Source organism: Pelodiscus sinensis, chromosome 11 (genome assembly GCF_049634645.1).
Source record: "Pelodiscus sinensis isolate JC-2024 chromosome 11, ASM4963464v1, whole genome shotgun sequence".
Classification (NCBI taxonomy): domain Eukaryota; kingdom Metazoa; phylum Chordata; order Testudines; family Trionychidae; genus Pelodiscus; species Pelodiscus sinensis.
In genome coordinates, this window is record NC_134721.1 from 25,879,826 (window position 1) to 25,902,321 (window position 22,496).

The following is a 22,496-nucleotide window of genomic DNA, read 5'->3' on the forward strand; positions in this document are numbered from 1 at the left end:
TACTCCTAGAACACGCAACATGATGAAGCTGTGTCATGGGTTTCAGTGCTTCCCAGCTGCTCTGGCCTACGGGGCATAAGCCAGCCTGCCAGGCACAGGGAGCTCTTCTCTGACAGCTGCCGATTGGTTTCTGCTCTTCATGTACCGCAAAGGATCCTCTGCCTCGGCCACACACAGCCTCCACCTGGGTCAGCCCTCCTGCTGTCACTTCTTCCCACAGACTCTCTACTGGCCCTCCACCTGCTTTCCCTGAGAGAGGGCAGCTCCTTTCCTCTGATCTGGAGGGAAGTGCCCATTAGCCTTTGACACCCGTCACACCCTGTGAACCAACCAGCAGCTAGTCCTTGCCCCTCAGAGTCTAAACATGTGGAGCTCCTCTGTAGCCCATGGCCAAGTCCCACTCATGCATCTCCCAGGGACAGCAACACTCAAGAGATCCCAGCCCTGCAGCCATCCAGAGCCAATGAGACAGCATAAAGGCAGCAAGATGCAGGGTGTGGGAGGGAAGGGGGAGCAGTGTCTGGCTGCAGTCTAATCTCTGAGGTTAGTTTGCCCGGGAATGGGAACGGCAGTCAAGGGGAGCCAACGTGAGGTGCAGCATTAGTAACACAGTCAGCAGCTCTGGAAGCATGGGGCCTCAGGCAGGAGAGGGGGATGGTAAGCCACACAGAGCAGCCCTTGCAACACATAGTGAGGGAAATGGGACAGCACTGGGTCCTTACCTGCACCCCGCAAACCTGATGAGGAGGGAGCGAGAACGGGGAAGAGAAGCGACTTGGTTAGAAGCTGAAACCTGCAGTGGGAGAAGACTGCCCATCTCTGGGGAAAGGTCTCGCCGAGGAGGGGGGCAGGGACTGTTCCTTTTTGGCTCCGTGGTTCCTAGGCTCAGAACCGCTCTGGATTCCCAGAAGCCAGGGATTCCCATCTCCCACTGCCTGGAGGCTGCTGCTCTCCCTTTCTGATGTGGCACTGTCCAAAGTCAGCGTCCGCTGGATCGCTACTGCACGCTCTAGCAGGGGAGGCCTTCGAGGAGCTGCGGGGCGTGCGGCTGCCAGCCTGCTGTGCAGAGGGGCCTACAGAGCTGGGCAACCGCAGACCCCCACTCTGCATTGACTCAGGTTTGCTTCCAGGTGCTATTCAAGGTGCTAAATGTCATTTCCCTGGCCTGGGCTCTTCCTCTGCCCCACTGTGACAGTTACAGCTGACCGGGCTGTCCTGCTCTGCAGCTAGGGAGGAGGAGGGGGGATTGTGGGTGGAGAACCTTCCTCTGTGTCTCAGGATGCAGTGCCAGAAGCATCTGCTCACTCAGCAGTGGGTGCACCAATAGGTGGGGGTAGAGGCTGTTCCCAGGCGTTTTGGCCCCTCCTGCTGTTTGTATGTTTCGGGCCTGCATCCCGGCTGCTCACAGAAGTGCCCCTGCAATCCTCTCTGTGTGGAGAAGACCCCTAGAGCAACTCGAGTCCCGTAGCTTGGCTCTCACTGTGACGTTGCAGCCCCACCGCTCCGCTTGGAACAGGGTCCGTGCAGTTCTCTGTTCTCACAACTTCTCCCGCTCTCTGTTTCAGGACAGTGGCCGTTCCCCTCACACTTCAATTCTCTGTACCTCCCAGCCCAGAGGTGTGGGACTCCACAGCTCCCATCTGACCAGCCCAGCACTTCCTCCTAACTGCCTGGGGCAGTGCTAGCCACAGGAGCTGGTCACGAGGGGGGTTGAGAACCTTGCTGTAGGCTAAGGGGGTCCTGTCTTGCTGAGGGACACGGCAGGATGTTCCCTTAAGGGCTCCAGCCATGTCCCTCCGCAGTAAGTAAGGGGGATCACTTACCTAAGGAGCCTTTGGGACAAGGCACTGCAGCTGGGAGCCCAAACTTGGTCTGTGGCCACCAGACACCAGCTCTCAGGGTTTTAGGGCAGCCGTCATAGAGCACTGCGAATGAAAAGGAAGGAACTGGGGTTAGGTGGGAGCAGAGGGGCGGGGTCTGTGCCAGCGCAGTGTCCCACAGGAGCGTATCAAGGGCAGTGAGAATGTCCCGGGGTGCAGGGATTCTAGTGCCTGAGCTCAGGGTCGGGCAATGCCGTTCTGGCTTCACACTGCTGTCCAATGCGCAACATTCGTGGGTCTTCAAACTCACCCACGCAGCCACTTGGGGTCACCTCTGCGAAAGGGCTGTCACAGCTGTTGCACTGACGACCAATCACTCCGGGCCTGCAGTGGCACTGGCCTGTTTCCTGGTCACATGAGCGGGAGGAGGAGCCAATGGGGTAGCAGTCACAGGGCAGACAGGTGTCACTCCCCTTGGGGCGGTAATGGAACTCCTGCAGGCGGTTAGACACACCAATCAGGGGAGGGGAGAGCAGCACGGTGGAAGGGTCCAGGGCAGGATGGAAGGGTCCAGGGCAGGGTGGAAGGGTCCAGGGCAGGGTGGAAGGGTCCAGGGCAGGGGTGGGCAATAATTTTAGACAGGAGGACACTTCAAAAATTGATCAACCCTCTTGGTGGGTGGCAGAGGCCCTTTTGCCCACCCCTGGTCCAAGGGAAGAGTGAGGGGTGCATAAGACAAGGGAAGGGCACCGTGGGAAAGGGAAGAGCACTAGTCAGCCAGCATGAGTGGGGAGGGAGACAGGTATCTAAATTTCAACTTAACATGCGCTAACTGGGCACTTCCCCAGCTTGGGGATCAGGACCAGCCTGTGCAAAGCAGCCCATGCAGAGACTCTTCCACCTTCCTCCCAACTTCCACACAGGCCTCCCCAGTTCTGTGAATACTACGTCCCACCTCCCACCTGCCTGTCGCTTCCCTCATCCATCACCCACAGGTTTCCACAGGGAGCAAGGGGGGCTCAGGAAATTCACACTTTGCTCCAGCTGGCCAGCAATGGAGTCTGGCAGGACCTGGGACAGGGACTACGGATGGTGCTGACAGGCTGGGTGTGTGCGAGGGGTGTGGCCAGTGCAGGATAGCGTAGGGATGGCATGAGGGCCAGGGCTTGAGTGCCTGAGTGGTGTGCTACTCCTCACCTTACAGTGGCACTGCCCGTTGGTTTTATTACAGTCGGCATCGAAGCCCTTATTCACGTCGCAGTTACAGGGCCCACAGGTCGGGTTCCCCCACCAGCCCTTTGGACACTGCTGATCCATCCTGAGGAAGGAAACCCAGAGTCACCTGGCAGCCTTCTCTCTCCCCACCCTGCCCTGACACTCCTCGTGAGTGATCACAGCACTGACAATCTGAGCGACTGGGAGCAGAGTTTATCTCCTGGGCTTGACCCCAGCAGGCAGCAGGCTTTTTTAGTGGTTACACATTTACATGCAGGGGGCAGGGAGGCAGGCGGGAGCCGGTGCTCGCAGGGAGCTGGCTTTTAAACTGGCTCCCAGTGAGCACTGGCTTAAGAGGCAGAGAGCCAACTTGAAAGGGGGCACCAAGGGGGGGGGGGGGGACAGGCAGTTCCGTGGGAGCTGACATGCATGGAAAGCCGGCTTAAAAGCTGGCTCACCTTGTGTACTGGCGCCCACCTACTCCCCGTGCTGCTGCCTGAGATAGGCAGCAGCACCGGGAGGAGGAGCAGGGGAGGCAGCTCCATGGGAGCTAGTACGTTCAGGGAACCAGAATGAAAGCCAGCTTCCTGCATTACCAGCTCCTGCCTGGCTCCCCCACGCTGTTGCCTCTCTATCACAGGCAGCTGCGCAGGGGCGGGGAGAGGGACAGGTGGCTCCATGGGAGCCAGCATGCATGGAAAGCCGGGGGTTAAAAGCTGGGTTCAAACAGAGGCAGCAAAGGGGGAGGGGGTGCATGTAACCATTAGAATTAACCAATAAGCCTGGGATTATCGGTTAATTGTGCAAGTGACCACATGGTAACATTCCTAGCAGGCTTACCCGCAGGGTGTGGAGGGAAGGACTTGCATTGCATTTGAGAAGCCCCATTGGACAATGTTCAGAACAGCACTGATGGGCACCAAAGAGAGATGGATTCAACCCTCCCTCAGGCATAAGGAGAGAAAACGCAATAAGGGGTCTCTAGGAAGGAGCAGAATGGGGTACAGGGAGGGGCAACCAAAGCCAGCACAACCAGAGTTGCACTTGCACTGACTGGCCAGAAGGGGGCTCTGCCTCCCAGGACAGCCGGGGGAGGGAACACCCAGAACAGGACCAATCACCAGCTAGTGCCTATCTGCTGCTGCAGCTTATTCGCCACCGGAGGTCACCATCCTCCTTCGCAGATGCTTCCTCCCCAGGCATTGGAAATGCCACAAAGGGAGGAGTCTGACATGAGCGGGGCAGAAACGAGCAGTGGCTGATCCCAACCCCTCACTTCAGCGCTAACACCCTCTGAGCATCAGGATCCCTGCGAGGGGCCTGGTGCTGACGAGAGCCCGGCCGAGGAGGGGCCGCCCTGGGGCTCACCTGTGCTCGCAGTACTGCCCGAAGTGGTTTCCGCCGCACTCACACACGTAGCCAAGGGGGGAGCCAGGCTTCCGTCGACACGCCGACTTATTCTTGCAGGGGTTCAGGTGGCACGCGTCCACGCAGTCCCCGCCGTAGTACCCTGGGGGGGCAGACACAGACCTTTACCAAAGGGAGTGAGACGTCGTGGCTACCGAAGGAACCACTGGGAAAATGCAGCTGGGCTGGGGTATAGGCAAGAGAGGAAGAGAGTCTATTCAGGTGGATCACAAGGCCTTACGCTCCCTAGTGAGCCAAACCCAGACTCCTGCCTGCTGCTTTCTGAGGGGAGTTCCAGTCTCGGGCTGCGACTGGGTTTTAGCCTCCCAGAAAGCTACTAAGTGGCCCATTGCTCATAGTGGGCTGGCCCAAGGGAGCATTGCGGGGGGAGGAGGGAAGCCCCCGGGAGTGTTGGCAGAAGGAGAGAGAAGACACAAGCCAGGCAAAGGGAGAAGAAACAGAATGGAGAGAGATGAGAAAAGGGGGACAGGGAGTGAAAGGAAGCCGGAGCTGCCTGCCGCTCTGTTGGATGGCCCCTACCTGGCTGGCACACGCAGGAGTAGCTCTGCCACTCATCCCTGCAGATGCTGTTGGCCGGGCAAGGGCTGGACTCACAGGGGTTGGGCACGCTGCATCCTGCTTCCACGTTCAAAGCTCTGTTGGGCTTGGGCAATGCCATCCCAGAGGGCGTGTCCCCTAGGCGCACCCCCTGCAAGCCAAGCCAAAAATACATGGTGAAGCCAGGCTCATTCAGGAACAAGGCTCAGGGCTTCAGTGATAGGAGCCCGGCCTGGGTGACCCAGCTCAGCTCTAAGGCAGGGATCCTGTCTCCATCCTGATCAGCAACGCTGACTTCTGCAGATCTAAGAAGGGCTGCTCTAGAACTGCACTCCCAGTCACCCAGCAAACGTTGCTAAGCTGCTCCCATCAATTCCCCTTCCTTCCTGCTCACATCCTGTGGCTCCACCCAGAAGTCTCCTTCTATTCCTTCAGAGCCCTCAGGGCTGAAGCATGTTAACGTAAGAATATAAGAACATAAGAATGGCTGTACTGGGTGAGACCAAAGGTCCATCCAGCCCAGTAGCCTGTCTGCCAACAGTGACCAATGCCAGGTGCCCCCGAGGGAGTGAACAGAACAGGTAATGATCTAGTGATCTCTCTCCTGCCATCCATCTCCATCTTCTGACAAACAGAGGCTAGGGACACCATTCCTTACCCATCCTGGCTAATAGCCATTAATGGACTTAACCTCCATGAATTTATCTAGTTCTCTTTTAAACCCTGTTATACTCCTAGCCTTTACAGCCTCCTCAGGCAAGGCGTTCCACAGATTGACTATGCGCTGTGTGAAGAAGAACTTCCTTTTATTTGTTTTAAACCTGTTGCCCATTAATTTCATTTGGTGGCCCCTAGTTCTTATATTATGGGAACAAGTAAATAACTTTTCCTTATTCACTTTCTCCACACCACTCATGATTTTATAGACCTCTATCATATCCCTGCTCAGTCTCCTCTTTTCCAAGCTGAAAAGTCCTAGTCTCTTTAATCTCTCCTAATATGGGACCCATTCCAAACCCCTAAACATTTTAGTTGCTCTTCTCGGAACCTTTTCTAATGTCAGTATATATTTTTTGAGATGAGGCAATCACATCTGTATGCAGTATTCCAGATGTGGGCGTACCATGGATTTATATAAGGGCAATAAGATATTCTCCGTCTTATTCTCTACCCCCTTTTTAATGATTCCTAACATCCTGTTTGCTTTTTTGACTGCTGCTGCACACTGCATGGACGTCTTCAGAGAACTATCCACAATGACTCCAAGATCTTTTTCCTGATTAGTTGTAGCTAAATTAGCCTCCATCATATTGTATGTATAATTGGGGTTATTTTTTTCCAATGTGCATTATTTTATATTTATCCACATTAAATTTCATTTGCCATTTTGTTGCCCAATCACTTATGGTATGTCTAAACTACATCCCTCTGTCAAAAGAGGGATATAAATTAGGCAAATTGAAAGCGCAAATGAAGAAGGAATTTAAATATCCCACACTTCATTTGCATAATTGTATCACAGTGGTCTTTCAAAAAAGGGTATTTCAAAAGTGAAATCACCGTCTAGATGCGGTTCTTAAAAAAAACACACCCTTTTTCAAAAGATCCCGTACTCCTCATTTTACAGGATCTTTTGAAAAAGGGTTTTTTTTCCCGAAAGACCCATGTCTAGATAATGGTTTCACTTTTGAAATGCCCTTTTTCAAAAGACCACAGGGATGTGATTATGCAAATGAAGCATGGGATATTTAAATTTAAACTTCATTTGCACTTTTGATTAGCCTAATTTACATCCCTCTGTCGACAGAGGGATGTAGTTTAGACATACCCTTAGTTTTGTGAGATCTTTTTGAAGTTCTTCACAGTCTGCTTTGGTCTTAACTACCTTGAGCAGTTTACTATCGTCTGCAAACTTTGAATACTTTAGCTGCAGCCCCTGGGAACGGAGAGCCCTGGACTGGATTTCTGTGCTCATCTGGAATAGGCTCTAGGAGCAGCCTCAGCAATTAGGCCTGGGGACTCTGATTTCCTCTCTCTGAACCCTGCCCAGTGTGGGGGGCTGCTGGACCTGAGGACTCACCTGTATGCAGCCCTGCAGGCCACTCTGCACCTCGCCAGACCCTGGGATCCCCCCAATGTGAAGATGCTTCACCTTCAGCCCATGCAGCTCATTTCCAACAACCACTGTGTCCTGCAAAAGAGGCCAAGAACAGGAGCTTCACCAGGCCATTCCCAGGCCCCCAGCCTGGGTGTGCAGGTCTCCATCCTCCCTGCTCCACACAAACCCTGTGCAGAGATCTAGTCAGGTCCGTGGGGCCGAGCATGCCCATCTACCCCCGAGGCCAGTGAGGGGCACATCAGCAATGCGTTGACTGACAGACAGATGAGAGGTTACGCACGCCACAGCCAGGACCCCGGCCCTTCCCAAGCGATCCCGCTGGCTGGGGCGTGAGGCTACTGACCTGGTAGATCCCGAAGTCCAGGCTGACGGTGATGATATAGCGCGGGTCGCGCCCGCTGCGAACATCCCGCAGCTCCAGCTGCAGGTCGTGCCACTTCCCATCACTCAGGTGCATCTGGTCCAGGAGGAGCTTGGTGGTGTGCCCAGAGCCTCTGCTCACCACGAAGGACAGCATGCCCGAGTCCAGCTGAGGAGACAGGGAACCAGCTCTAGAAATGGTGAGCAAGGCCCATGCCAGCTCAGGTTACTCCCCTTCCTCCCCATGTCCCCTCAGGTGTGCTCTGTACAGGGGGAAAGGTCCCCAGCGCAGCCTGAAAGTCTCCCCATCCCTGCACCAGCCAGGAATCTGTGGTGACGCACAGCACGTCAGCCCTGGCGCTGCATTAGACTGGAGAGTAAGTCCCAGGAACCAGCCCCTGACACACCCAAGCTGCAGTAGCCGCTCCTGGCCCCCAGATCTACCAAGTGGCAGGCTCCCTCTGCATTCAGTGAACAGATATTCCTCGCAGAGCCTGGGGCACAGCCTGGGAGCCCTGCTGGCCACGCTGCCTGTGTGGCTGCAGTGACAGTACCTGGCAGAGGATGGTGGTGTATTGGCCAGCATGAGCCTGAAGCAGCGCCCCATTCAGCTGGCGCGTCCGGAACGCCAGCCCCACATGCCACGGCATGGAGATCTTCACCTCGTTCTTGAAGTCCCAGGAAAGGAGGCTGTTGCCATGGAAATAGTGAGCATGGTGCATGGCTGGAAGGGAAAGCAGGAGCATGAGGCCTGGGGAAGGTTGGAGCGATGTGGGGAGCCTAAATCCGGCTCACACTTCATTCAGCAAGGGAGGCTAGACGGCTCAGTCTTTGCAGGGTCTGAGCTGGCCAGAGCCCGGCTGCACCTCTTTCCAGCGAGGGGCAGGGACTTCCACACACTGCCATCCATGGGAGACCCCGGCCTTTAAGCGGTGCTCTTTCTTTCTTTCTTTGTTCCAATCTCTACTGCACCCGTAGCCAGGGCAACTGGCTACTTCCCTTCTGGGAAATGAAGCAAGAGTGCTGGTGACCAGGGGCGGATGAGAGTTTTGCGGAGCCCAGGGCAGCACAATATCGCGGGCCCCCCCCCTTTGGAGAAAAAACAGAAAAAGGGGTCCCCCCCTGTGCCCACTCCTCCAGTAGCCCCACACTGATCATGTGAGCTACCCCCTCCTCATCCCCTCTCCTAACACTTCCCTCTACACACCTGCCCTGCCTCTCCCCTTTGGTGCTGGTCCCTCCCTTGCAGGTGTCTGCCCTTCTGCTTCATCCCCAGAATCCCCTGACACCTGCACCTTCCCTTACCCCTGCACCCTCCTGGTGCCTCCCCCATCCCTCACTGCCCCTGCGCCCTTTGCCCTCTTTTTCCCTGATGCCCGCCCCCTTACCACCCTCTGCCCCCATTCCCCTCATGCCCGTGACCTCACACATGCCTTGCTCCATCCCCGCCTTCCTCACGCCCACCCCTTCTTTCAAGCCTTCTCCCAGCACCTCCCCCTCCCCCCTTTAGCTCCCAATGCCCTAACCCTCTCCTCTCCCAGCATCATCCTGTCCCCCTCCCACTAACACCTCCCTTCCTGCCCTTTTCCTCATTGTCTTCACTTGAACCCCTGGCATTTGTCTCTCCTCCCCTTTCTTCTCCTGACCTGCCCCCCCCCTTCCCTCAGCACAAGCCCCTTCCTCTGCCATCCACCTTCTGCCTTCCAGTGTGCAGGGCGGCTGCGGCCCCAGCCCAGGCTCCAGGCCACGTACCGAACTGTGCGGTGCAATGCTGGACCACACGGTTTTAAAGTCCCGGGCCATGGTGTCGTGTCACACCAAGCCACGCCACGCCACGCCCAGGCATCTCCCCTCTCAGCTGTTGCGCGGCGTTTCAGCATGCCACGCACACGCTCCCTCGGCCCCACATGGCCCGTACTGGCCAGCGCCGGGGAATTTCAAAAGTGTGGGGCTGCGGCGCCCCGCCACATTCCCGCCCCCCCGCCCCCGCTCCTCCAGCAGCCGCCAGCCGGCCCTTCAGCGGATGGGCCAGTGCGCCTCTGGCACTGGTGCGGGGCCTATTGAAGCGCGGGGTCCGGGGCAGCCGCCCCACTCGCCCTGCCCTATATCCGCTGCTGCTGGTGACATCACACACTGTGGGGGCCCGTCGGGTGAATCCTGCTGATGTGCAGATGAGACCATGCAGGGCCTTCAGCCCCAGTGGTTCTCCCTTCCGACAGAATTCAGGGGATCTCTGTGGAACCACTTCACCAGTGCCCCCCCAGCCTGCCTCTCTGCAGGGCTCACTCACCAAGTCTGCAGTCCTTCCCCCCGAAGCCCACGGGGCACTCGCAGGAAAAGGTTCCCCAGCCCACCGAGCAGGTGCCTCCGTTCTTGCAGGGGTTGGAATCGCAGAACGTGTGCTTGGCGTGGCATCCTGGGGAGGTTGCAGACACGTGCCCAAGGGAGGGAGAGGAGGGAGGTGTTATTTGCAATGGCTCAGCCCTGGCCTTCACTTCCCAGCACCCTGAACACTGAGATGGGGAGAAAGCATTCCAAGGTGGAAGCCGCAGCTGAGATCTCTACACCCTGTCTATATATAGCCACCATGCTCTGTGTCTGGTAACCAGGCCCCCTTATTACATTTGCCAGGGACTCACCCAGGACCCAGGCTGGCTCTGCATTCCCCAGATGTGCTCCCAGGTGTGAAGCTCCCAAATGGTGCAGCACGGCAAAGCGCTATTTAAGGCTAGAACGGGGGCTATTTGTGAGATATGGAATCATTTATCACTGGGATGCTGGCTGGAATCTGGCCCAGGTCTGGACTAGCCGATGGGATATGAAGTAAGCTCTGTCTGTCCTGGTCCTTGTGCAGTGGCAAGAACATTAGACAGCTGGCGTGCACTGAACTTCTACTCTCAAGGGGTTCAGGACACCTAGGCTACGTCTACATTGGCCCCTATTACGGAATAGGCATGCAAATGTAGCACTTTGGAAGAGGCAAATCCGCGGGAGATTTAAATATCCCCCGCGGCATTTGCATTTTCATGGCCGCTGCTTTTTTCTGGCTTGGAGATAAGCCGGAGAAAAGCGTCCAGACTGGCGCGATCCTCCGGAATAAAGCCCTATTCCAGAGGATCTCTTATTCCTACTTGCAATAGGGCTTTATTCCGGAGGATCACGCCAGTCTGGACACTTTTCTCCAGCTTATCTCCAAGCCGGAAAAAAGCGGCAGCCATGAAAATGCAAATGCCGCGGGGGATATTTAAATCCCCTGCGGATTTGCCTCTTCCAAAGTGCTACATTTGCATGCCTATTCCATAATAGGAGGCCAGTGTAGACAGAGCCCTAATGTTTTTTCCTTCTTTCTCTCTCTCTTTCCTGGAAAGAGTCGGGGTCTTGTGAGGAAGCTGGAGCTGCTGCTAGTAGAGGCCAGGCAGCCCTGGCTGTGGTCAGAGGAGTCTGTGCCCTGGGCTGTCATTAGCAAGCAGCTCCATGTTGGGGAGACAGCAGAGAGGATGTGCAGCCCTATGGGCCTTGGCAGGGAGCAGAGGAGCCATACATGCGTTACCTGCAGAGGTCCCGTTGTTGGCGATGTAGGTAGCCAGGTCGATCCGTTTGCTGTCGATGTACAGGTCTCTCATGCACCCCACAAAGTCCCGGTGGGCCACTGGAAAGTTTTCAGGCAGATTGGGGACCCCGCCGAGAAGCAAGGGCCCTGTGAGGTCCAGGGACCTACGAGAAGAGAAAGCCTGTCAGGGGCATTTGCTGCAGAGGTCCAGACAGCCCTGCACTGCTCAGTCCCCCTCAGTGCAGCAGCAGGTGCATATAACTGGCTGGGGATACGGAAGCCCCGTTCTTGGTGCCCACGGCCAGGGGCGCTCCATACTCAGATGCCGTGGCCCCTTCATTAATGCTGTAACATGACACTAGGAGGCCAACAGTAACTTAGAGCTTTTACATTGTCCTGCCAGCCAGGCATGCAGGACGTGGGACAAACCAGAGAGAAGGGCTGTGGGGGGAGCCCCAGCTCTCCCAGGTCAAGTGGAGTATACGCTGATAGTGGGAGCAGTATAGGCTCCTTCCTGCCAGGCCAAGGGGAGTTCAGAGCTCCCTTTTAGTCAGATTATTCCTGACCTTGAGTCCTGCATCCCCTTGCAGTGAGCAGCAGGCCCTCGGGACACTCACTTCTTGGAGCTGGACTGCGTGCCCTGTGCAGCGCAGGAGTAGTTCCCAATCTCACGGCCGAACTGCAGCGCTACCGACGCGTCACAGTCATCCACCATCAGGATGGCCACCTTGTCCTTGGAAGGCCCCTGCACCACCCCCAGGGAACCAATCTTGGGCTGAAACAAAAAGACAAGGAGTTAGTAGGGGGCTTCCCCCAGTGCCAACTCCTTCAGCACAAAGGGACGCACCATGCACAGTGCCTTGTGGGGACGCAGAACTGAGCATGAGCACAACAGTTCAGCCAATCACAAGGAAGGATTTTTTGTACCCCATTCTCCGTGAGCTGCTGACAGGTGGTCCTCAAGGCATGAGAGACTCTCCCTCATGGATGTATGCCCTCCATAAGTGTGACCCAGCCCACCCAATCAGGGACCATCAGTATTGACGATGTCACTCCCAGTACCAACCAATCACTTTTGCTAAGTGGATGAATGACTCTTGTAGGTTAACTGGGACATCCCATTTCTCATCCTGCATATAATACAAGACCTACCCCAGCTTGGGGAAGGAGAGCGAATGGGATAGGGACTCCATATGGCAAGGCAGAGCAGTGAGCAGCAACCCAATGAGTCAGACACAGACACCTACAAGGGAGCTAGATGTGCTTCAGGCACAGCATGGAATTTACTCTTCAGACTTTACCCAGGATCCCCCTGTCAGCAGGATAACTAATGTCTGCCTCAGATCTGCAGCTCTCTCTGGGTGGCCTGTGAGCCTGCATCCCTTCCACAAAGATAGAAAAATTAGACCCCGCTGCCATTGGTGATGAGACCAAAGAGGGAGAGAAGATGTGTCCCCTGGCTAAGGGAATCAGACCCAGAAAGACTGGTGTCTATTTCAGAATGCTGAGTCAGGGCTTGGAAGACAGGACCATCAGGGACCTCCCTCATAAATTAAGGTCCTCCTGTTCTGGACACCCCCAGTCCCTCAGCCCTCCCAAAACATGACTGAGGAAGCTCCATCAGTGTTTGCAGCTCACCAATTCCAGATTTGCCACCAGTGGGACAAAGAGGATAATCCCAGGGAGAGAAAACAAAAGGTGGCACGTACCTTATTGTAGTAGCGAAGCTGCACTGTATGCCACTGCCCATCACTCACACCCCCCGGCAGGTATGGGGTCACCAGGGTGCTCGACTCACCTGCAAAGCACAGCACTGTTACACGCTGTAAAACAGATGGATGTTGGCATGCACAAGGGAGCAGTTCAGTGACGAGGGCATGAGCTCATCCACAGGGCCACACACATTCCCTGCAAATGGTCCCCTGCACACCATGTCATTCCCACGTATACACTCTGATGGAGTCACACACTGACACATAAGTGCACACACCCACCCACACCTGTCCAAACAACAGAGAGTCATGATTTTAAGGCCAGAAGGGACCACTGTGGTCATCTATTCTAATCTCCTGCAGAACACAGGCCGCAGGACTTCCCTGAACTAATTCCTACTTCACTTCCAATAGCTGTGGCTAAACTTGAGCAAACCTCTCAAAAAACCAACCCATCTTGATTTAAACAATCCCAGCCATGGGGAACCCACCTGAACCCTTAGTACAGAGGTGAGCACACTCCGAGAATTTAGTGGTCAAGGGCTGCATTCCTCCATGATGCTCCAAGGGCCAAATTTTGTCCACCCCGGTCTTAGTAATTAATCGTCCACATAGGTAAATCTGTGCCTTAATTCTAGTTTGAACTGGTCTAGCTTCAGCTTCCAGCCCCTCCAGTGTCTGGCTTCTGTTCTCCTTGTAGGTATTTTTAGATTGTGATCAGGTCAACTCTTAACTTCTTTTTTGGTTAGCTAAATAGCGTGATCTCCTCGGTTCTCAAGAATCATGCTGTCCACCCTTTAACCATTCTCATGGCTGTTCTCTGAACCTTCTCCAATATTTCAGCAGAAGAAGTTACAGCTTCCAAGTTGTTGGCTGAACGTTTGCAGTGCCCCCTCCTAGAAGGCAGCTCAGAGACACAAAGGTCACTCGGCCTCTATCAGAGCATAACAGGATGGGCCACTGCCTCCCTGGTCACAGTGATTAGTGTTGTTCTTTGATCCCCATGAAATAAGACAGTGTCTGCTGTGGTATTTCTCTGGCAGGCGTCCTAGCAAAGAAACCTACCTTCTTATTAATCTTCTTCCTGACTTGCCCACTGTTGGGATTATTCCCATTGAGCTGCCCTCCTGAAAAAAGCTGATGCACAGACAGGTCTCTGGGAGGCAGCGACACTATTGGTCAGCTTTCTGCTACTTTTCAGAGAGAAAGGAAGTGCCTGCCAGCTAATTTGAGAGGAAAGAGGCCGGCCCAGCACCGAAATAAGAAAGGGATTGGCTCGCTCTGCACTCTCAGGCAGCTAAGCCAGAGAGCTGAGGGCTCAGCCATTTAGAGAGAGCGTTAGTGAGCAGATGAACAACATCAGGGGAGGACAGGACAGACAATGATCTGTCTGGGAGGACAGACAATGATCCCCCAGGAAGGCGCTGCTGGGAGAGCAGCCAGTCGGCAGCGGAGATCCCGTCCAGAGATGATCACATCCACACAGGAGAGAGCTGTTTCCTTTGGGAAGTGGACATTAGTGGATTTGCAGCTGGCTGGTTTTGCTGAGCTTGGATCGTCTGTGCAATATTTTATTGTGCCTGACGGGCCCCTCAAAAGGCAATGTGGTTGGGGGTGTCAACAGGCAGGAGACTGAGTTGGCTTTAAACCCTGGCTCAGAAATCAGGGCTTGTAGGGGCCATTGTTTAGTTTGGCCATCCATTTTAAACCAGGGCACAGTTTCCTCTTCCCAGAGCCAAGCCCTTTACCCGGAGAGCAGTGCAGCAAAAATGGGCTTTCCTGAAATCTGAAAGGACCTTCGACTTGGAATGTAAGTGGAAGTTAGCCCCAAATCACTTCTGCACAGATACATCCGCCCTCCACCACCTTCAATGGCAATGACACACGTGCCCTCCTATGCATGCATTCACACTCCTTGCACCAGCGTATGCTCCTGCACACACACAATCCTATGCACGCACAGACTCCTCTGCGCACAAACACCTTCCTGCCATCTCCGATGGTTGCCACACACGCAGGTGTGCACTCCCTCTCTCGTATCCGCAACCCTAGGTGCACACCTCCGCTGTTCCATGCTCACATCTGCATGAGGAGAGGCTCTCATGCAAGTTGCTGCTATCGCCCAAGGGCCATGGGATGTGGGTGCACACACCTGTGGAGTATTTCAGCTGGACCTGCCCATCAATGATTTCCACGGCCAGAAAGTCGTGCTTCTCGTTCAGGCGGCCATTGTAGAGCAAGAGGCCGCTGCGCTCCAGAGTGGTGAACCTAACACAGACAGCAGAGCACAGGTGCACTCACAGGAAAGCCCCTTAGAGACTCACAGGGGATAAGGTGATCCAGCTATTTTACCCCTTTCCATGGGAACCAGCCAGGGACCCCTGCGACAATGCTTTCCAGGATGTATTTACCCCCAGCATTGTGCATTTAGCCCAGAGCGGTCAGGGTTGTCATCACACACGGGGTTGCAGGAAGATGTTGACAGCAGCACCCAAGCACATGCTGGCCACTGATTCCCAGTGGTGGACAAACTCCCTGCTAGAAGGGCTCTGTACTCACACCAGGACACAGCTCCGAGGAGGAGGTATAAGCACAGCATCGATTCCCTGCGGCACCCTCCAGAGGATAGAGGGTGGTAGAAGGTATCCCAGGGGGAAATGCCCCTCGAGCAGAATGGGAAGTCACAGCAACACCTGGCACATCTGTTACTCCATCAAACTATTTGAGCAAGAGCATTGAGAGGAAACCCACCAAGGCCCCGTGCAGCTCAACCAGCGGGGCTCCAAAGAGGAGCCGAGAGCCGGGGGCCACTGACAGCAATGTGAAAAGAGCTTTTCCTGGGAGGGAAGGTCTGATAGATCGCAATGGAATGTTTCCCAGGCCCATGGGCTGGGCAGGAGCAAGGCGTTTCAGAGGGGAGGGCTTTGGGCACTTTAGCAATTCACAGGACAGGCGGCCCCTGGGGCATGCCCATAGCTGGCGGGCACTAGGCACTTCACAGGAGCCTTCAGATCAATTGTCCCTCCAGGTGCTTCAGCAGGGCCCTGATCTAGAAAGTCCTTGGCTTGGGGTTCCCCATGTGCTTTGGCAGAGCCCTGGGCGCACACACCACCCCCCTCGAAGGGCAGCAGGCCCAGGCAGAGGGAAGAGCAGGACTCACGAGAGGGAGAGGGTGAGGTGGAACCTCTGGCGCAGCCCCCGGAACATGACAAACGACTTGGGTGGGAAGGAGCGTGTGGAGACTTCACAGTAGGGCTTCTCAAAGCCCCCGGAGGGGCACTGGCATTGGAAACCGCTGTCCGCAGAGTTGGTGCAGGTGCCTCCGTTCCTGCATATGCCGGGTAGGCAACGCCCTGAGCGGGTGTCGACCTCGCAGTTATCACCTGGTGGGGAAAAGAACCGAGAAAGAGGCTGAGGACACAACCTGGAACTGGGAGCCAGAGCTGGGAGCTCCCAGCAGCCAGGGACTGTCACTGCTCCCCAGTGGCTTGGACAGGACCCAGCCAGCTGAACAAGTCTCCTCCCCATAGCAGCATGAGCATCGCACAGCAGCACCAGGCCTGGGGCGAGGCTGAGCTGGGGCACCTGGCCCTTCCCGGGCTCTGTACAGAGTCCCCCTAGCACGGGGCTGAGAGCTGGCCAAACAGCCTCCCTGACGGTGAGAGTCACACAGCCTCATGCCAGTTCCCTGCTCCCCAGCATGCACAGCGCTGGCCAGCCCTGCCCTGCTGCACTGAGAGACTTGTGTGAGACACAGGGCGGGGGGCTGCAGGTCACATTCTGTGTGGGCAGGTAAATCCCACCTGTCACGCTGCCCCCTGGGGGAGTAGGACAGACCTGCAGGGCTCTCTGCTCTCACTCCCTAGTGGAGGAGCACAATTGGCAGACCAGGGAGAAAGCTGAAGGTCTCAGCCATCTCAGTGGTGCCCATCCGCCCCGAGGCTAAGTGTTTCCTATCGCTATGCCTGAGGCAGCTGGGCACAGCCTGCCAGCTTGCACACAGCTGAACGATGCAGGAGGATTCCCGCCGAGCTAAGAGAGCTCCCCTAGACCCCAGCAGAGGCACAAGGCAGGTCTTTGCTCATCACCCTGGCCTCAGAGCTCAGCTGCCCCCCTAAGGAAGAGACATTTCCCAGCCCTGCCTGTACCCTGCCTCCAGTACCCTGGGGGTGCTTTCCTGCTCCAGATCCAGCACAGTCCAGAGAACAGCGCCGCAGCCAGGCCAGTCCAGTGCAGGCAGCAGAGCCTGCAGGCAACTCTCCCCAGCAGCACAGGCCCTCCCTCACCCTTCCTAATCACCACAGGGGTGAGCCTCTAACGTCCCAGGGCTCTGAATTTGGAGCACTAGCTCTCCAGCCCAATGGGGCTACAGGGGGTTGCTCTGAGGTTTCAGTCCTTCTGCCCCGAGCTGAAATGTGTCTGCCTTCGGGGCTGCTGGAACTCAGTGCCCTTTAGGCTGGGAGTGGGGTTTGTACTGCTCCCCAGAGACCCACCACCCAGCAATTCTGACAGACTGCTCTCCTGCTTGCGTCTTCCTCTCTCCCCAGCTGCAGAGGGCCTCCCATAAATCCCCCTTTTTCCTCTGGTGGGACAGACCTGGTTCCCGGCTGGGACAGGTCAGAGGGCTCTTCCTATGACAAGCCCAGACCCAAGTCATCACAATGCAACACAGCAGAGCAATCCAGTTGCAGGTATGAGGAGGGCAGCCAGAGGGAATCCTAATGCAGAGTCTCAGGGGCTGTCACACAGCCAGCTGGGCCCATACATGCCTCACCCCACCCAATTCATTCACTGAAAGCACTTCTCTTCGGACCCCGAGTGCAGGGATGTGACCTGATCCCTGCCAGCACCTCACCCCTCTGCCCACCTGGCCAGGCTTTGCTGGTGGTTAAGCCCAGCAGATCTGATCTTACCAGTTGGAGGCCCCAGAAGCCGCTAGAGATCCCCTCTGCTCTGGGTGGGATGGGCACTTACGGCCTGGAGATTCCCAAAGCTTTTCCCTCTCCAAGCCCTGGCTGCCATCTAATGGGGTCCTACACCCCGGCACTAAGCACTAACAGGCCAGTATGCTGCATAGCAAAGAGGCCCACACAGATGGAAATGCTTTGCAAAGGCCAGTAAGACACAGCAAAGGCTCCTTCTAACCTTACACTCTGCTGCAGCACTGGTGGTGGCTGTCTCCTCCAGAGCCCAGGGCTCACAGCTTAGGTGAAATGAGTTTGCTGTCCTCAGCCTAGTCTCGAAAGGAGGTTTGTCCACAACCTAGAAGCTACCAGGGGTCTCTGCTTGGAGGGGAGAGGCCTTGGATAAAAGGGGGATTGCAAGTGAGACGGGAGGGGCATCTGCGGAGTCCCAAGAATGTAGAGAGGGAGGCTGCAGGTCTGAGCTGTGGGACATGAGCAGAGCTTTGCGGGGACCAGCATTAGAGTAGCTGGCACGCCGCAGGGGTCGATCAAGCTGCACTGGCCACACAGCGTGTGGGCCCACAACTGGAACAGAAGGGGCAGTGCAGGTCAGGACAGAGGAGAGTTGGCAGAGGTCAAGGGAACACAGGCTCAGCAGGGACTGCAGGTCAGCATTTGCTGGCACTGACCCCAGCTCTTTTCCTTATTTCAACCTGTTGCCTGGGCAGTGGTGTGAGGAGTTACGGGCACATGCTGCCACTCCACGGAGTGAGGACGGGACGGGGTTAGTGCACCTGAGTAAGAGAACCTAGGTTAACCCCCTCCTCCCCGGAACCCAATCTAGAGCCAGGAACCCATGGAACAGGACACAGGGCTTGGCTTTCAGTCCAGCTGCCTAATGGACTGGGACGTTCATTATAAACCACCGGTATAAATGCCATCAGCTGAGCTCTCTGAGGGTGGGCTCGGCAGAAAGGCTGCGGACTGCATAAGATCTCCTCTCTGCCTTTAGCAGCAATCTCCTTTGCCTTGGGAGCACTGGCTTGGGGCAGAAATCCTGCATTGGCCTGGGACAGAGGGGCCGAATGACCTAATGGATCTTTTCCATCTCTACTTCCTGAGCTGTTACACCAAGATCTGTTGGGCACATGCTGTTAGAGTAACAAGGGGGGGAGGTAATATCTTTTATTGGCACCACACCTGCTACTCCTCTGAGATCTGCTGCTGAGAGAGATGTGCTTTTGCTCTTCAAGCTCAAAAGCTTGTCCCTCCCCAACAGGAGTTGGTCTAGTAAAAGCCACATTAGCTCAACTACCTCGTCTCTCCAGTATGATGGGGCACACGCAGCTACAAGTGGATGCACTGTTGTCATTTGCAGAGTGGCCACTGAGTGGCGCTGCCTGCCACTCAAGGCTGGCTTTCAACAGGGCCCTGCCAGATTGCTTGTTCCATAATTCAGACAAACTGAATCCTGCCATGGTCTGTGAGGCAGGAAATGTCAGTTCCAGCAGGGTTTCCCGCTGCTGCCTGTGGCTACAGAGAGGGAAGGGAGAACCACAGAACGCCAGGAAGAGAGGGAGGCATTATGTCAAACTCCCACTAGCTCCTGGTGCACGCAGGGTTTTATGGCTGAATACGCCATAGTGCATCTAGCCCTGCAGACCTGAGTTCACAAGCTTGCATAGGCTCCCAATGCAATGAGCCCAGCTCTCTCAGCCACTAGTGGAGGATGCTGGGTCTCCTTTCTTCAACAGGAAACTTCTGTTCAGGGACTCTAGGATGACCACGCTCAGCAGGCTCCCTTTCCCCTTAGGGGAAATGCCCTGTAGTTCCCAGAGTCCTGTCCTAGGACAGCTCCAGGGAAGGTCTCTAAAAAGCTGGCCCAGACCCTCAAAGACAGTTAGGCTCCTAACATCCACAGATGTCAATGGGAGTTAGGATCCTAACTCCTGGGAGGAGCTGGGCCTGTGACCCTATAGCTGTGACTCATGCCAGTGCAGAGTGGCAGGTTGGAGAGCACCAGCTTTATCTACCCACCAAGCGGGCATGGCCCAGGTGGTAAGGGCAGGCTTCCCTCCCATGCTGCCCTGCCCACGTGCCTCAGTTCTGCCCTGGAGGGACTCGGTCCCCAAGAAGTGAGGCATTTACTCTCCATGGCCTCTCTGGGTTGGACACCACTTGTGTGAGCCTGTAGGAATCAGCCCAGCACCTCACGCTCATTTCACAATTACAGCTACCGCTGGCTGGAGCCTGGCTGGAACTGCTGGGCAGCTGAGAGGCCCTGTCACTCTTTTGTCCAGTCCCTGGAACAGCCAGGCCCATTGGAGTGGGGGCCCTGGAGGCGGAAGGCGCTGTCTCCCATTCCCCGCCCCCAAGCCAGCCACACCCCTTTCCGCCAGCTTGTTTCTAATGACCTCACACAACACTGTCCCTGCACTGAGCCCAGTGACCGTTGAGAAGCCGCATATCCTGATATCTGCTAAGTCCTCACAGCTGCCAACTGCAAACCGGAGCCTTCCTACTGTGAGGACAGGGGATTCCCAGGCACACTGCCAGCCCCTGTTCTGTCTTCCCCCACCCTGTGTCTCTGTTCTGCCTCGGACCAAGGCCGAGCCATGCAGCTATCGAAGGGGGAGCTGCCGTCTCTTTAAATCTGGGAACAGGCAGCCATGGAGCCAGAGCCATTTTTCACTGTCTCTGAAGTGGAAGCACGCTCCTTGCCTCCCTCCCGTTGATGGGGTCAGGAATGTATTCTACTGAGTTGGCACTGGGGGGGAGGAGGAAGGAAACAGTTACCATGCTTTATTCATCCCAACTGCAGAGCTGGGAAGTCCTGGCCCTCCTCCCCTCTTCCTCCAGAGGCTGCAGAGCTCCTTGGAGCCCAGTGCTTGGAGTCTGGGATTCTGCTCGCCCCTCTTGGTCTGTCTCACCTCTGTGGTATCTACTGCATTGACCCTTCTCCTGCCCAACAGCAACTGTCCCTCACACCCACCCACCCAGGGCTGCCTCTGAAGTACCACCCAGACCTGTCCCGTCTCCAGAGAACTCTGGTGCAACAGCTATTGGCTTCCCGCCCCATACTAGCCCCATCCTCTTTGTGCTGCAAGAGCACAGCTGGGGTCCATCCCCAGAATCCATTTCTGGGCCCTGAACTTCAGCCTAGGGTGTGCCTGGGCCCATTGCACAGCCCCCGCCCCGGTGACACACATTGGCACAAATCAAACAGACCCAGCTAACATCACATTGGCAATGTGTTGTGGGGCAAGCAGCCAGATTCTAGTGAGCACAGAAACCCAGGCCCACCCCAGCATCCTTCCAGTGCACAGAGATTAGCACGGACAATCACCAGCTCCTTACTCGGAGGGAATCAGCACACAGGGAGCCCTCGGCTGTCAGCTTCAGTATTGGGTGAGGCCTGGCCTGGACTCTGTGCTGTCAGCCCACAGCATGTTAGCTGCTGCTGTTGCTAGGACACTGGGGCCACTATAGGGTCAGGACAAGAGTAGCCCCATGTGGGGAATATGGAGCCCAGTGGAAGGCGCGGTTCCTGGAAGTGTGCATGTAGGCTCAGGACTCCTAACCACATCGGCATGTAACCGGGGCCGGCCCACAACATTTTGGCACCTGAGGCGGGGAGCTCAAATGATGCCCCCATGTCCCCTCACTGCACCAGCAGCAGACACCAGCAGGGTCCTAGTGGCGCCCCTCTCCCCCCCCCCAGTCTGGCACCTGAAGCGGCCGCCTCAGTTCGCCTCATGGTAAGGCCAGCCCTGCATGTAACTAGGCTGGAGAGACACTCCTGGGAAGGAAAGGGAGAGAGCAACAGGCCAAGAAAACCCAGTCCATGAGGGAGAAGGACCAGAGCGAGGAACAGGAGGTGGAAGTCCTGGGCATTGCTGTGGCCCTGCTCACATCCGGCAACAATTTCTGGCTGATGCACACAGATTGTGTAATGCACGCTGTGTGCACGCAGGCGCTGGCTGGGGCAGGCTGGACACACCCTCTCCCGACACACTGGCTAAGCTATGCTTGCCCAGCACCAAGTCTTTCATCAGCCCAGGCTCAGGCCACAGAGCAGGGGAGAGGGACTGGAAACAAGGTGCTGACGAGGGCCATGGAAGCACTTAGAATCTGGGGGAAGCTGCCTCTTCCCATTTTGTCTCCTCGGGGCTTCCAGAGCTTAGCAGGGAAGCTTGGAGCACTAAATCCTGTTACCTGCTTGTGGGGGATGGGGAGGCGGCGGGAAGTGACAGGGACCGAGCTCATTAACCCCTCTGCTTGCGGCTGGTCACACTCTAAATGCTGGGGGTTAATGACTATTGCCTTTGCTTATCTCACCAGTAACCACCCGACACTGCTCACAGCCCTGCCATCTGTTCTCCCCCATCCCCCAAAGCAGCTCTTCCCGGCTAAGGGAGTGCAGGGAGCCATCACATCAGACCCTCACTCCACAGCGGCTGCAGGCTCCCTTCCCATGTCTCTGTGCAGCAAGCCCAGGGCCAGCTTAGGAAGCCAACCCTTCTGCTAGGCCAACCCTTGCACCTCTCCCCATGTCTCTCACTCCTGTCCAAGAGCACCCCTGTCTATTGCAGCCCTGGGATCCCCACAGCACTGCTAAAGCAGCTCATGTCTGCAGCCCCTTGACTCTTCCAGGCTGGCCCAGCCCTCCACAGCTCTGCCGATGCTCCCCAGCCCAGTCACGGTACGAGCTCCCGGGGGCTGGCACTGGGGGACAGATTCGCACTCACTGCCTAGCAGCCCGACCTCTCCATTCCTTCCCAAGCAGTGGGGGTGCCAGCAGTTCTGGAGGGAGGCTTGGCCCCCGGCATTTCCCTCTGTGGAATATGCCAC

The 22,496-nt window shown here is 56.2% G+C and overlaps 1 protein-coding gene across 2 annotated transcripts in view; it reads right to left on the reverse strand.

Moving 5' to 3' along the window:
• CELSR3 (cadherin EGF LAG seven-pass G-type receptor 3) overlaps positions 1 to 22,496 on the reverse strand; it is a 76,558-nt gene that overhangs the window by 27,193 nt on the left and 26,869 nt on the right. For both annotated transcript variants that reach the window (XM_075938834.1, XM_014577431.3), the window contains exons 3-16: positions 15,902 to 16,124; positions 14,894 to 15,009; positions 12,739 to 12,827; positions 11,647 to 11,804; positions 11,030 to 11,193; positions 9,770 to 9,895; positions 8,034 to 8,203; positions 7,463 to 7,648; positions 7,081 to 7,191; positions 4,983 to 5,151; positions 4,404 to 4,545; positions 3,018 to 3,138; positions 2,131 to 2,314; positions 1,824 to 1,925 (exon numbers count right to left, since the gene is read on the reverse strand). In XM_075938834.1, coding sequence (XP_075794949.1) covers positions 1,824 to 1,925; positions 2,131 to 2,314; positions 3,018 to 3,138; positions 4,404 to 4,545; positions 4,983 to 5,151; positions 7,081 to 7,191; positions 7,463 to 7,648; positions 8,034 to 8,203; positions 9,770 to 9,895; positions 11,030 to 11,193; positions 11,647 to 11,804; positions 12,739 to 12,827; positions 14,894 to 15,009; positions 15,902 to 16,124 — 2,061 coding nt within the window. The remainder of the gene's footprint in view (positions 1 to 1,823; positions 1,926 to 2,130; positions 2,315 to 3,017; positions 3,139 to 4,403; positions 4,546 to 4,982; positions 5,152 to 7,080; positions 7,192 to 7,462; positions 7,649 to 8,033; positions 8,204 to 9,769; positions 9,896 to 11,029; positions 11,194 to 11,646; positions 11,805 to 12,738; positions 12,828 to 14,893; positions 15,010 to 15,901; positions 16,125 to 22,496) is intronic.